Source organism: Silurus aristotelis (assembly GCF_946808225.1).
Source record: "Silurus aristotelis genome assembly, chromosome: 10".
Classification (NCBI taxonomy): Eukaryota; Metazoa; Chordata; class Actinopteri; order Siluriformes; family Siluridae; genus Silurus; species Silurus aristotelis.
In genome coordinates, this window is record NC_139583.1 from 20,445,904 (window position 1) to 20,462,173 (window position 16,270).

At 35.8% G+C, this 16,270-nt stretch overlaps 2 protein-coding genes across 2 annotated transcripts in view; one reads left to right on the forward strand and one right to left on the reverse strand.

Moving 5' to 3' along the window:
* LOC310732301 (uncharacterized protein) overlaps positions 1-16,270 on the reverse strand; it is a 160,980-nt gene that overhangs the window by 130,234 nt on the left and 14,476 nt on the right. The gene's annotated exons all lie outside the window — the stretch shown is intronic.
* Positions 824-14,956, forward strand: kcnk6 (potassium channel, subfamily K, member 6). Its single transcript, XM_083552723.1, has 3 exons — positions 824-1,418; positions 3,693-4,088; positions 10,303-14,956. Exons 1-3 carry the CDS (start codon positions 1,100-1,102, stop codon positions 10,521-10,523), a joined length of 936 nt encoding a protein of 311 aa, XP_083408849.1. The 5' UTR covers positions 824-1,099; the 3' UTR covers positions 10,524-14,956.

Here is a 16,270-nt window from a genome sequence, read left to right on the forward strand (position 1 = left end):
GAAATTAGCAAATATTGACATTTCGCCAAAATAATAGATTAAAACCAAAGTAACGAGCCTGGATTTGAAATGTAAGAAGTAGAAAATACAGATATGTGTGTAAAAGTGTAATGAGTAAAAGTAAAAAGTTGTCTGAAAAATAAATAGTGAAGTACTGATACCAGAAAAATCTACTTAAGCACATTAACGAAGTATTTGTACGTCGTTATTTCCCACCTCTGGTCGGCCTTTTACATCCTTAATTTTTCATGAAATTACTGGGAAACAGGCCAAACTGTGTCATTAAAGTGCTTATTAATCAAATGTCCAATTTGAGCCTGCAATATAGAGGATCTGTGTAAAAAATCTCTGTAATTCCTACACATGTAATGCATTTGTGTTGTTGTTGTTGTTGTTGTTGTTGTTAAACCGCATAACTCATAAATTAAAGTTGATCTTAAATGCTTCATTTCAAAACCATTGTTATCGTGTGTGTGTAAAATTACGAAAAATCAGACCAAAACCTGTCCAAATACTTAAAAGACTCGAGGGTGTAAGACGTTGTCCTTCATTTGCCACTGCGCATGTGCAGAACATGTAAACACGAAAATGCCGCCAATAGCGTATTGTTTGCCTTGTGGATAAAGTGTTTTGTTCCTTTTGCTGTGGTGAACTTAAAAAAATGTTTCACTCTCTGGTGAAGCGACATGAAGGTTCAATTTACTGATTTCACTTAAGTGAATATGTAGGAAAGGAGTTGTATTTCCACGCTTTTCTACGTTACTTCTGACGTCACAATGCACCGTTCTCCATCAAGAATATAAAACGCCAGAACACACACGAGAAAGTGAAAACGGAATTGTTGGATTTTAAGCAGACAATAATAAGATTGAAAGAGTGTACATTTTCGAATGCTTCACATTAAAAGTAAAATTAAAAGTCTTGTTGGAAGCCAATTCGCTTTTAAAATACCCATCTTCGTGAAACTCAGCAATCTGGCAACCCTTCTGAGTTTCACATCAAGGCGAGAAATCAGTAGCGCGTATAAAGAAGCAGAAGTTGAAATAAAAGAATTGGATCATCCTCGTCGTGTGTATCACCTGACCGTCATTTTACCAGTATGTCCACTTCATACAAGTCGCGTGTGTTGTCGCTGGTTCTGGTGTGTGTATACGTGCTGTATCTGGTGTTCGGAGCTTTAGTGTTCTCGGCACTGGAGAAGCCGCTGGAGGAGAAAGTTCAGGCCGAGCTGAATCTTCTCAAACAGCAGCTTATCAGTAATATGAGCTGTATTAACATATCCACACTGGAGCAGCTCTTACAAACACTCCTAAACGCGAACAAATACGGAGTGTCACTAGCACAAAACTCCTCCGAGTACTCCAACTGGGACCTGGCGTCTGCATTGTTCTTCTCCAACACTTTGGTGACCACCATCGGTGAGTCTGATCCAGTTTCAACTTCCTTAACTGCATCTTAACGTACAAAAAATTTCGAAACAAATGTTTTTGTTTGCATTTGATTGCTTTTTAATGACATTGTGTGTAGTGTAAAAACATGTTTGGTTTCTGAAGATTTATTTTAGATCTAGAATTAAGAAGTACTGAGAACAGGCTATGAAAAAAAATAATCTATCTCTCTATCTAGCTCTCTATCTCTCGATATCTATCTCCAAGCCAGAGACAGTAGTGGCTATGAGATGGCCTGCCCAAGAACCTTGATTAGATCCAGACTCAAACGAGAACTTCTGGGTGACATGAAACAGTGAAATTATAAACCATTACTCTTCTAGACCCATGAGTTGAAAGGATGATCGGTATGAGCTTCATATTTTATGACTATGTTTATGATTAAGTGCCAATTCTTGGTTACACGTCTACAGTTGAAGGTTTGATGTTTTCATTATATTATAAATAGTTTTTTTGGAAAATCCAGATCTTTAGTGAATGCATGTGGGACTTCCCCTAAAATAAATTAGATGCAGAAGGGATATTTTGTTTGTTACAGAAGAACCGGCACTTCCCAGACGTCACCAGGAACTGCACACTAAATATGCACACTTGTTTTGTTAAAGAACAAAAATTAATATACTAAAGGAAGTGATTTCAGAGAAGTGTAGTATAGGCATGCAGTTTGCACCCTGCTAAATGTAATGCTTATTACTGTCTTTTAGCTTTGGTAGCTCTCAAGCTGTAAAACCAAGCCGTGTTTGAATGTTTACAGTGTTTCTAGTGTTCATGAGCTTGAGGCTCCACCAGCAACTTCCGTTTGAACTGTGCTAGAAGTGTTTAGTTAGCAGCCATCTGTGTGAGAGTGTGTGCGCATGTGTGTTCTTGTGTGCCTTAAGTTTTAGGTGGAGTTCAGTGTAATTATCTTTTCATAGATTGTTTTCATTTTATTTACCCCACAGTTACATACACATGCTGAAACTTGCCCTAAATAAACAAGTAAAAAAAAAAAAGAAGACTTCTGTTTTAAGACTGAGCTCAAAAAAGTTGTCCTAGGTTTTTAAATACTTTCTAGGAAATAACTTAACTGAAAGTTCTTGTCAAGTGTGGACATTTTCATTTTTGCTGAATTTGTATCAGACAGGAAGCCAAACATTTCACAGGAACATGTTATCCAGCCCAAAAAAACTAATATCAGTACAGCATTCAGGGAAGTTCTTTAAAATGGCCACAAATTAGGAAAAAAAATTTTTTGACCAAAATCTAAATTTCTGCCAGTAGTCTACTTTTGGCAAAGCTATGCAGAAGTGATTTTATTTAGGTTGCTTTCTAACCTTGCCTTTAACTATTTGCTTGTAAATCATTTTTAATAAAGAATTTAAATTAAGTATGAATAAGTACATTCCATGGACTTAAGCCAAGGAATAAAAATATTCAGCTGTCAACATATCTGGAATTTGCTTGAGATAAGTCATGTGATTTTAAAAAGTTTTAAATGTTTTTTTTTCCCCCATATGTAAAACAGGTCATGGCACCTTTCTGTTTTCTGTAGTTTTCAGAACTATGTATAGTACAAAATGTTAAAATTTGGTTTTATTGGTCACTGCACAAATCTCTTAATGTTGAGCGTAAAGGAGTAGCAGCATTTGCACCTTTTCACTACCTGTTGATATTTACATCAAACTTGAGCATGAAAAGTTTATAAAAAAAAATTAATTAGACCATTAAAGAATATATAAAAACTAACACTAACATTCAATAAAGACAATATAATCTCTTACCAGATGCTTACAGTAATTTGCTTTTATATTAGGTTTCAAACCAAAGCCAAATTTCCAGAAACTTGGAAATGAGCATCAGAAAATAATAAGGACATATTCCTCGGTCTTGCACACATGCAGTAATCCAGGAAAAAAGCGGCGGCATGCTATTCCCAAAATGCTGCTCTGCTCTTAAAGGAGCCACAACATATTTCACCCATTACACCATGTAACAGACACTGTCTTTTGTTAAAGCCTGTGTAAAGTTCATTAGTTTCAGTGTAGAAACATGCGGCTTATTTATGTTTAAAATAAAAATCTTTGTCAAATTCAGTGGGTGCGTCTTATATATGCGCTTTATAGACGGAAATTACGGTAATTTTTTATAGCATCGTGTTGGTTTTACAATTATTGACGCATAGGGAAAGCGATAGTAACCATTAAAAATTGCTACGCAAGTTTTAAATAAATCCAAATAAATAATATATGCTTATGTTTTCTCTAGGTTATGGCCATACCACTCCACTGTCTGATACGGGGAAAGCATTCTCTATTGTGTATGCTCTATTAGGTGTCCCCTTCACCATGCTGGTGCTGACTGCATGTGTGCAGCGACTCATGTCGCCGTTATACCTTCGGCCAGTGGCGTCATGGCGTCGCCGGTTCGGCTGGCATCCTCACATGGCCAACACTGTACACTTTGTCCTCCTGCTCCTGCTGGTGTCTGTGGTGTTCTTTTTAGTGCCTGCTACTGTTTTCAGCATCATTGAAGGTTCATGGTCATTCCTGGAGGCCTTTTATTTCTGCTTCATCTCCCTTTGCACCATTGGGTTAGGCGACTTTGTCCCAGGCGAGCAGCCAAAACAGAAGTTCAGACAACTTTACAAGATATCTGTTATGGGTAAGTAAATCATTCTAATAATAATATGGTATAGTTATATCAAATATGGTAAACTGTGTACTGTGGTAATGTAGAATGTGGTTTTGTAGAATACCATGCTAAATTACATCTACAGTCAGTGGTTTAACAGTTGCTGTACATCTTGGGGATAAAGAGATATAATGTGTTTGAGTCAATGTTGAAATTAGCCGTACCCAATTGATTTGTGGTAGTTTTCTCAGCTACCAGTTCCTTCCCTGTTTACAGTGTGACTCCACATCTTGATTGCTGCACACACCATGAACCATGTAACAGTGTAGGTGGCTGTAAATCACTGACATTAGCTGGCTTGATAAGCTAAGCTCATGCTAAGATACATAATATTGTCCAGTATTGTTGCCGTATTGCAAATTCTCTACATCTAGGATTTAGATATCCTATGAAGTTCATACTACTTTATCTCAGGGGCGGAGTTTAGGGGTGGGTGGGGGTGTCCTTGGTCCCCATGAAATGTTATTAGCCACTGGATACATCGTTGTTTAACTAACATACTTCATTGTTCTGGCTGTGAATGAGCCCCCAGCGTTCTACACAGTTGCAAAAGTTAATTTGATTTTGCAGAGCTTCACCTCAAAGACTCGTAACTCTAAACTATTGAATGTCAGTCACCACAGTGTAATTATAGACAGTTAAGTCAGAGTAAGGCTCATTTTGAACCTTTTTTAAATGAATGCCGTGTATGTGCTACTTCTGCAGATGGCATTTTCCTGCTTTGCTAATAAGTATATGAGCTAGACGGCAGAAAGAACAGTGGATGAGCTAACGACCCTTTTTTTTGTTTGTTTATTTATTTTTATTAAGGCCAGGATTTGCAAGTGTTTTGCATTGCAAAGTTGGACATACAGTTAGTTGGTATGCAGTCTGACATTCGCAGAGTTCTGAATGGAGCAGGTTTTGTAGTTCTTAGTTATAATCTGGTAAAAGTTATACAAAGTTGCACACATGGATATACTTTGCAACATACTTCACTTCATGGCATCTGTAACCATACTAAAGTGAGGGACATTCCTTTTCACATTCCTTTATAGCAAAACGAAAATGTAATTTGCATCTACACTAATTGATTTCAGAAAAAGCGTTCTGTGTTTTTGATTCCTAGCAGTTGACCTTGATATAAATTAACATTTATATTTATGCAATATATTTGATGTATTATAGAGTTTAGTTGTTGATCATGATTGGCAGTTTTTCCTCTGTTGAATATTTAATAAGGCTATGTCTACCCTAACCCTAACCCTAGCCTGTTCTGCATGTAACCTGCATAAATTATGCACTTGCATAAACCTGTATGATGGACAAAAATGCCACTCTCTATTAGCCAGTCTTATTACATGGTTTGTGATTAAATGTTTGAAGTAGCTGGAGCTTGTTGCAATATGTCTGAAGGGTTCAGTAGCTTGCATGTGATTCCTCGTCTTCTGAGGTATGAGCTGGCTACAGCAGCTGTGCACAAATAAAAAACTTTCAGAAGTAATGTTTTATGCAAAATAGGCTACATTATGTAGAATACATCAGTAATACTAGTAGCATAGTTGTTAAGACTTTGGACTTCTAATCAGAAGGATGTGAGTTGACTGCTCTGCCTGTGAGCATTAGCACTTAACCTTCATTGTAAGTCATTTTGGATAAGGATGTCTGCCAGGTTAACTTAAGGTAAATACTTTCTAAAATTAAACTTGAATGCAGTTTCACAATTTGCCAAGTTCAAATACAGCACGAAAAAGAGCATAATGTATGTGTGTTCTGTACATTGTCTGGGCACACATACATTAGTTAAGGGTATTTAATTATCAGCTATGGGACTGGCAATATTTCATAGAAGATTTTGAAGTGAACTTAAAATTGATGTTATAAATGTTTATAAAGTGTCCAATGACTGTTAAACAGTAAAATTTATAAGGTATGATGTGGGCAGTTTTGAAAATTTGTTGAAAATTCAGTCGGAAATACTCGACTAATATTGCATTCCATTATCAAAAAACAAATACACTCCATCAAACGTTATCATGTTGCACGTTTGGAATAAGATGCTTTGCTATGACTAACTCGGACAAAATCCAACCTTCACGATAATGATGGTGTTAATAAATTGCTACAAATTTTTTTTAACATAGTATACTGCCAGTTTCATGGCAGTTTCATTTAGTTAAATACCTAATAATAAAAAAAGTAGAGTTTGCTACATTATCAGAACCTGGTGTTCTCTGTAAATGAACTTCCAAACATTCTTTTGCAGTTTTACCTGGCAATCAACCCAGTCATCTGGTTAATTTTACCAAATATCATTTACACATTAAGTAACAAGTATTCGTTAATAAGCTGTTGATCCGTTGAGATCAGTGCTTAGTGTAAAGGATCTAATTGTTTATTCTCAAAATAAAAGTGCGTTTGTTATAGAAGTGTGGAAATCTGGCAAACAGCCGAGCAAGAAGATATGTCCAAGCTTAAAGATCTTAATCCATTTAGGCTTATACTGGATTATATATATATGATGATAGACTTAAATCTATCCTCTTATTGCATATGGTTTGGCACGGCAAAAAGATTACTTTCCACCGAACTTTTTTTTTCAATTTAAAAAACGTAAACCTTATTGGAACGAGGACTAAAAGGGGTTCAGGTGTTACGTTGCATTCAGTTGCCTCACACTTCAATGGTGATAATTAGTGTATTTGTGAGAAAGAGGTGCATGTTGTTTTGTCTCCGTTTGAGGACTGAATCAACATTCGTATCATCTATGCGAGAATTGACGCTCTGTCTCTAAGTAGAAAGTGCTTAGTTGCATTTCTCAAAGACTTCATGAAAACAAATATTAGCATAAGATCTAATTACTTCAGCAAATACATTTGTTTCCTGTATGTTTTTGACTTATGTTAAGGTTATAAATTTGCATATGCTCTTGAGCTTCCTGGAGCTGCATTGTTTCATGGCGGTTGATTTAAATTTATAACAGGTTTTGCCTTATTACAATTTTCACTAATCAAGATTATCTCATCAAATAGATGTCTATGATACTATGATAAAACGCATTGACAGAACGTTGAGGTCGCTTTTGTCACATTTCCACATTATATCGAATGTTATAGGGCTTATTTAAACAAATTAATTGATGTGTATGTTAACAGAATATGTTCTTAACAGTAATAATTAAAAACATGAACCAAAAATACACTATAGCGAAAGTGTTTGGACACCTGACCATCACATCCAATTCCATACTTGATGGTTATAATATAAATATAAACACTCCACTTTTTTTTTTAAACGCTTAGAACTACATTTTGGAGTGTGGCTATAGGGATTTGTTTAAGTGAGTTTGTTTATTAAACCCCTTAATTAGAGAAAAGCACATGTTCATGTTTTGCAGATAACATATTAAGAGACTTTTTTTTTGTCACAAGTTGTTTTGGGCAATGGAACATTGAGGCCTATTGATGAAGTGTGTGTGTGTGTGTGTGTGTGTGTGTGTGTGTGTGTGTGTGTGTGTGTGTGTGTGTGTGTGTGTGTGTGTGTGTGTGTCTCTCTCTCTCTCTTCCTCTCTCTCTATATATTTATCTTTTCCTATCTTTCTAACACACACACATATATACAGATGAATATTCATGTTGGCTAAATTAAAGATCTTTGTTATGGACCAGAGGAACAGAGTTAAAGTTCAGTAGGTACAATCAAATGTGATTGGAACACAGCTGGTCAGATGTTCAGTAATGGATTAACAGTTTTATTGTATTACAGTGCAATTTTTGAGAACTTTCTTATACTTCATTGATGTCACAAGCATAGGTTTTTTTATTGATGTGTGAGTTTCTGTGATTTTTAGGCAAGGTTGAGGCCACAAAGCCATGTGACCTTTAAACATATTTGATCTACAATGTCCATTTAACAGTGCAACCTGTTGAGTGTGTGCAACGTCTGTTTTGTGTGTAAGAGATGATTTGTGTGTGAGAGATTTTTTTTTTGGTGTTTTTTGTTTTTGTGTAGCTTCATACTAATAAACCACAACATTTGATTACAAATATCAAATTGCCACATGGTTTAAGTCAGATGTGTAGCAACATAACCGATATTCCATGGTAATCTAAAGTCTAATACTTCCCTGTTGCTCTTGTGTTGTAACAACAAAGTGTCCCTTGGGGATTGATATAATTATGTCCATTTCTACCTCACTTGCTTGCTCTTTTAGTAGCAGCACACTAATGTGTACCTGCTCTCTTAGTATTTTAGGGGGAGAGGTAGCTCAGTGTTAAGTTGCTGGTTTACTAATCGGAAGGTCAGGGGTTTAAGCCCAGGCATCACCAAGCTGCCACTCTTGGGCCCCTGAGTAAGGCCCTTAACCCTCTGCACTTTGTGGCTTAGCCTGCGCTCTGACGGCAGCTTTCAACCAAGCTGGGATATGGGAAGAAAATAATTTCACTGTGTTGTAATGTATATGTGACGTAGGCTATTCTGTTCTAATAATTTACAAATATTTGATTGCAATTAGTATAAATATTTTAAATTCCTACATTCTATCCAAACACCTTCACTTCAGATAATTTCACTTTACATTAGGCATTTTATCTTCATATTTTAATGAATACTTATTCCATCCATAGTTTTAGTTACAGGCTTTCTATCTATTTCTCAGACAGCATAAAATGATGTAAATATTTCCAACCGTGTTTAATACAACAGTTAGATATCCCATGAACTTTGAAGCCTTCACAGAAAGCTAATAATAATAATCACGGTTGCCAGGTTTAAGCAAATTGTTCAGCCCAAGTATCTTAAAAATCAACCAAAACATTTGTCTGCTGGAGAAGAGAGACATATTTTGTATTCAAAGCTTTTGCATCTGAAAACTCACGGTTATGTGTGTGAGAGTGTATGTATTTGTATATGTATTAGGGATGTAACTTATTGGACAGTACAGTGTGGAACATAGTTAAAATAGTAGTCCCTCTGAAACATATTAAGTGGTGCAAGTTTGTTTAGTCTCTGTCTCACACACTCTGCGCATTTATTATTATAATTAAACTTAAAAACATACACAACAATCCCAGTCACTGTGGCTACTCGCTCCGTACCGCAAAATAAGATTTGTTTTGCGTATGCATGAAAACACAAAAAAAATCGATATTTAAATATTTACTCAATTTAATCAATATAATAAATTGTATTGCATTAATTTGATTAATTTTATAACATTTTATATAATTTTATTTTTTAATTATTATAAAATATAATTAAATATTATTCTATATATGATTTAACCAAACAGGCATTTTATTTAAAAATTGTTTTAAAAGTGTAAACTGTGCAAATGTCGATCACAAATGTTAATAATAATAAAGTGCGTTTAATAAAAACCAAGCAGTTTTATGTTTTTGCATTTCTTTCCCCTAATCGCACCAAAATCGATTCGACCCGTGACTTCAATACCAAGGTACATACCAAACCGATAGATACCCAATCAGCAAAGTTTGCTTGCCTTCTCTTACAGTTATTCGATTTACTTTCGTTTTAAAAGCTCTTGATCAAGATCAAGTTTTGCCATTAGCTGTAAGCCTGTTTATTGACTCCCTGTGTCTTCCTTGACCATGGGTCAGCATAATTCATGACCTATTTGGCTATTGTTGGGTGCATTAATAACTCGTTGCAGCTAAATGGAGTACTGAGCATATTGTACAGGCGGTTCCTTGGACTTCATGATTTCAGATTGAGGAGATAAAAAATTCTGTTATATTTTAAATTATAATTGGACTGGAGAAATATGTTCTGGGGTCACTCTGTGTGTGTGTGTGTGTGTGTGTGTGTGTGTGTGTGTGTGTACACATTATAGCCACAATTGTATAAAGTTGGAGTCTACAATTTCTTTTCTGCACATACTTCCAGCCAAAAAATCAAAAAATTCCAAATGGCCTGTGTTTTCCGAGACCATGAAAAAGCAAGCAAAACAGTAAGAGAGCAAGCTAGTGAGAAAGAAATGGACATAATTATACCAGTCCCCAAAAGAACACTTCGGTGTCACAACACAATGGCAAATGGCAAGTTTTCGACTTGTTCACAATGAATTCACAATATACTACAAATCTATACATATTTTAACAAGTGCTATTTCTTAACAAGTGCTGAGTTTAAAATGTCTAGCAGAATAAATTCTTTTTGTTTCATCCATTTTTTTCTTTTCTTTTAGTTTACCTGTTTGTAGGTTTGATGGCAATGTACTTAGTCCTTCGCTCTTTCCATAAACTGGCCGATGTTCAAGGATGGACAGCGTTTTTCCATTTGCCAAGCTGCGACGACGATGGCGATGAAGAGAGAGAAAGCCCTGCTGTAGAACCTAACGAGTGCGAGAGAGACACAAAGCCACTGGACCCAAGCGCTCGTGTCTCTTACAACTCTATTAGCAAATAAACTCATCCAGGCTGACGCTGTGTTCACTGGGCAGTGGAGAATGAGGGAAGTGTAAAGATTGGGCTTTGAATTCAGAGCAGGATTGATCAAGTTGTATGGGAACAAAGAACGACTTTCATTTGCAACGGTTTCTCTTTGCTAGATTTTCATGTTTACTGGAACAAATTATTTATTTTTAAAGTACCTACAGCAAACAAATTGTTCATCTTTTCTATTTGGACCACAATGAACAGGTGCATATTGGATAGTTTCTTTTTTTTAAGCCAGAACTAATAATGAACTATTGGGCAGTAAGGGAATATTTCGGCTTCTATACTTTATTGTTGTATCCAAAGTGTATTATATATATATATTTTTTCTTGTCACATGTCTGGCTCCTGCAGTTTTTCTAAATATAACTTATGAATTAGGAAATTCATTTTAGGGTTTTTTTTTTTTTTTTCTATTTTTGTTTTTGCTTTATTTAGTATTCACCAGACTTTCTTTCCCATTAAGCATACTATTTAAAGTTATTTGTTGCAAATAGATTAAATTTTGGACATTTGACACAGTGCAATATCAGTCAGTCTGTATGGAGTCATGTTTACAAATGTTGTTTTTTTTCTTCTTGCCACTTTTCTGGAGACATCTTTTGATCTGAGGCGTACTGCTTCTGCTGGGTCTCAATAACGCTGAAACGGTTACAAATAATAAAATTATTTGTTTTGAATCACAACTTCTTTTGGACCATTCGTGCCTTATCCTGTGTGTTCTTAGATACGTATAGATTTCATCAGAGACAATCTGTGGAACTTGACATTTATGTTATTTATATATGGCTGTTGAATAAAGTATTTTGTTTATTGTTCTCCTGCCCAGGCTGCATTGATGGTGATGGTGAAATTGCAGCTGCTATGACAATATTGTCACCAACATGCAGTTTAGAGGAAGGTGCTTTTTTGGGTACTTATAATCTGACCCATTTAAAACTTAACAATTTGGTAAATGTTCTACTCTGCGAAGGCTGTTGTGTGCAGGCCTTACAATCTATATTCTTTTAATATTGTAATGAAATGTAAACCATATTTTAAACATTTTGGGTCATCGAAGTTTTAAAGTAAAGACGTCTTTGTTACTTTGTGAACGGCGTTCTTTAGTTATCGGTGCCCAATAATGCAGCCTCCTGCCTGAATGAACATGTTGTAATGTCTGACAAACACCTGATCATATATGATGTGATGTGCAGTAGTAGTAACTGTTAATCCTATGAAAGTTATTGATATTTACCTGTATGACATATATAATACTAATATGATTATAAATGTGGATTTATTATTTTTTTTTTTTAAGCTACTATGTTGGGAACAAAAAGGGCTAAGGTTACAAGAGGGGAACAGAGGATCAAAATAAATGCATAGAATGGTTTACTATGTTGTGTAAAACTAATCTTTCAGTCATGTCTGAACTATAATCAGGAAGAGACTTTTGAGACATGTACATATTAGCAGAGCTCTGTGAGCCTTATTCATACATCCCAAATGTCTTATATAAACCATCCTGAGATGACATTACAGTAGATTGTAAATAATAAATGTTTATTCAATTTGAATTATAACAGCATATTAACAATTGTAGCATATTAGAAATTTTTAAAAGTAAGTAAATGAATGATGGCTGGAATTTATGCGGTATTGTCTTTCTTTATTGGCTTTTACTATATTTTTGGTCCTGTAGTAAACACAACAATGTTCAAACAACAATAACAATAATACATATCTGCATCTCGATCAGCTAATTAGGAGTAATTGGCTGTACGTCAAGGTGCTGTCTCAGTTACAAAATCCTTTAGATGAGCTGGAGCATGCTGATTTTTCCCTCACTAGAACTGCTAAAAAAAAAAAAAAAAAAACGCTGGCTAACCTACAATCCTACTACTGTACCATGACAACAAAATTATGACAAACCTTTATTATGTAATGTTTGGGGTTTTTACACTTACTGAAGTAGAAGTTAGACATGTCATCAACCACCATGTTTAATAGGTCAAAGTCCTTAACATTGCTTGAACTCATATACACACAATATACTGATTCACAACCTAAGGGGCTAGGCAGCGGATTGAGATGCCCCACTCCCAGAAAGAAAAAAGTCATCTTATAGAGACTCAAGAAACATTTGGAAGAATAGGGTGAATGGGCCTTTTTACTTTACATAAATTTGTATATATTTTGAGATTTCTTTTCTGCAAAGTGGAAAAAACAGACGATCGGCTTCGTCTCTCATTTGAGGTCACTGATTAGCTGTATTATGCACTGAAATCTATTGTACAATACATTGGATTGTTTCTCATTTTACAGTTTCACTGAACTAGAACTTTAAAATTAAAACTGCATTAGCTAAGCAGATTATATTTGTAATGCTTTTTGTGATTTGTTTTTATAAATGAAATCATAAATGGGGGAAACCATGGCAACTTTAATTTTAATATGTTTGGAATTAGAGAATTAAATAGCACTGCTGCATCCATGTAAGTAGACATGGATTTCAATTGTGCCACTATAAATAGAAATAAACCAGGGGGGGGAGATGAAAACACAGCACCTGTAACCATTTGGATTAATACCTTTATTTGTATAAACACTGAACAATCATTCAAAGTTTTTATGTAATAACGATAGATAATTAAAGAATATTTAATAAAAAAGTTTTTATAAATAGGTCAACAAAAAAAGAAACAGGAACAAATGAACATGTCGGCAATTTGCACTGTTAAAATACTGTTCTGTTCCATTCCCCATTAGACATATCAGCCTCACAGCATCAGTGCTATAAAAGCAAACTTCAACAATCGAACTGGATTGGACAGGAAACATTTCATTTATGGCTGAACTATCACTTTCAAAAAGACTTTCCAATGAAGTAAAACAGTAACATGAGGTATTTACAGTTGTGCCATTTGTCAGACAGCCTTATATGAAGTAACTTACAATGATCTTATTTCTACATGGAGCAGTGGAAGTTTAAGGGCCTGGTTCATGGGCCCAAATAGTGGAAGCATGGCAGTGGTGGGACTTGAACCCACAACCTTTTGAACAGAAGTCCAGCAAGCTACCATTTTCCTTACAAACTTTTTTGAGTTTTAACAGTCTAAACAGTTTTATATGGTTTTCATTACAGGCACGTTTCATTCATCATGGACTTTTTGTCCTATAAAACATTATGCAAGCAGCACCTTTAACATGATTTTGTTAATTCATCTTTACTCTGATCCAGACCCATGTTTTGGAGAGGTAGCATGAAGTTCGAGAAATCGAGACACAATAGAGAATGCTAAACTTCACAGAGTAAACAGAGACCCTGGAGCGGTTTTCTCTCTGCCACCCTGCAGCATTACAAGGCACCTTAACTTTTTACATTAAAAGCTTTTTGCCTTTTCACAAGGAATTACAACTGTGTATGGATAGAGTGCACTTGATCAGGTGTAGAAGGCACTATTGTTCCTTACAGTACAGTCCTCTCATACATATAGGAAGCACCCTAACCAGATAACGGTGTTGAACATGGAGCTCGAAAACACAATACATGTCTTATGTAGTGCACACAACTGGAGTGGAATAGGATTTTTTTTCCACTGTAAACTACAACCCCACTCAGCTTTCAGTAAACATGTTCTCCGAAGCAATCCTCCGAATACTGCACATGTGGTGGTATTAAACCCTGGATTATATGCCAGTTCAGTTCAAGGCACAGTGCACACGCTCATTCATATCTCAGGCAGTTTAGCATAGCCATCTAACCTATGGGCCTGTTTTTTTTTGGTAGTCTATGTGGAGACTGGGGAAGCATGCAAAGCGGTGATGCTACCTCCCATGCCAACACAGAGTTTAATATAAAAAAATAAAAAAATAAATAGGGATTAGTATTACCTCTTGTATATTCTGCATTTCTATAATCTTAAGCAGAAAGAGAGAGATAGATGAGAGCTAATTTTCTGCAAGAGAAAGAAAGAGTTGGAAAAAGTTCAAATGTTGAAAAACTAAACTCTTCCTCAGCTGAGGCAAAGACAAGAACAAGAACAAATGCCGTATAACAATTTATAACATTAAATATACCTTAAATAGTCCCCATATATGGGGAGTAACTGATCATAACACAGTGCATAGTGTACTTCTCTTGCTTCATTCCCTATGTAGAGCACACAAAGTCTTGACACAGAGTGAACTACATAAACAGGGAGTGCATTACAGGGTACAGTAGCGGTTATTCATACTCTATGTAGAGTAGACACACATATACATTATATATATATGGCACACTAAATATACTGGCTGAGCCTCATTTCATTGAGACCATTATGTAAATATTTGTGTATTTGTCTAACATAGGGAGCAGTGTATGCTTATTGTACATTTTACCTATCTATGATATCGGAGTTCCTCTCTCTTTTTTTTTTTTTTTTATAAAAAAAAATATATGTGTTCTTACAAATAGTGTAGTCACAGAGTCATTATATCAAACCTGTATGGTAAGACATTAAATTCCAAATCCTTGCTTAACCTACAGTGCACTACATAGAGTGTAAAAATCCTATTTCATTCCCTAAACAGGGTACACAGGGTAAATATTTCACAAGGTCATCTGCAGGAAGGTCAAATGTGTGATCAGTAATATCCATTTCGCATACAGACGTGTCAAAGTCCAATAAAAAATCATCTAAGACACTGTCTTGAAGGTGAGTAGATAAACTTTTGTTCGGACTCCTTTTGGCGGTCCTGTCCCCTGGATGGTTTTCCACAGAGGCTAATGGTGAATGCTGAGGGGCAGATGAGCCAGAGCTGCCTTCAAGAGCTGTGTCGAGATTCTTCAGAATGGCGGTAATGGCGGTGGATAAAGACAGATCCTCCATGCAATCATCCTCCACGTCTTCGAACCCGGAAGGCATGCCGAGTTCTTGCCGGAAACACGTTGCTCGATGATGTGTTTGAATTGTTTTCATGGGGTTCTCATGAGCGGCCTCCATATGTGTTCTGGCCTGACGGAGTGTGTTCGTGATCAGAACAGAGCGCAGTAAGCTCGGCTCCACGAGGGCCTGATCGCGCTGGTACTTGTCTATGGAAATGTTCAACACGGACTGCAGCTGATTCTCCCACCCCAGGTCTCTGACATCATCGCGGAGTTTCCGCTTCAGTCCCCGTGCCACCATTATACACCCTGTAAAAACAAAAAAAACACAGAAGAACTGATTTAAACCTTCCATGCAATGGGATGTGTTGCCCATGCTTTCAAAACTGGTGCTAAAAATGACAATGATTATTTAATCTAATCTCTGTGTTATTTACAGTAGCCTTCAATACAGTCAATTAATGTGCTTCAGAATCATTCACTTCCCAACAAATACGTTTTTGTCTTAATAACACAATCAAATAAATGTGATTAATGACTGAACAATGACAGAATGCAGGATGTGAGATTAAATGAATGAATGCAATTGAATCCCCATGATGGATGATCAGGGATAAAAGCATCTGCTTTACAGGGGTACAATGATCAATTTAAGATAATTGGTAATGGATCCAATAGAGTCTAAAACATCATGACTAATGTTTACACATTACTTTCCAACCTCTTCAAGACTTTCCATCACTCAGCATATGTATCTTCTTCACCTCTGTAAAGCACATACACATACACTATATGGACAAACATTTGTGGTCAAGTGACCATACTTCAGATGTGTTTTGTGATCATCAAGATGTTCCAATTGATTT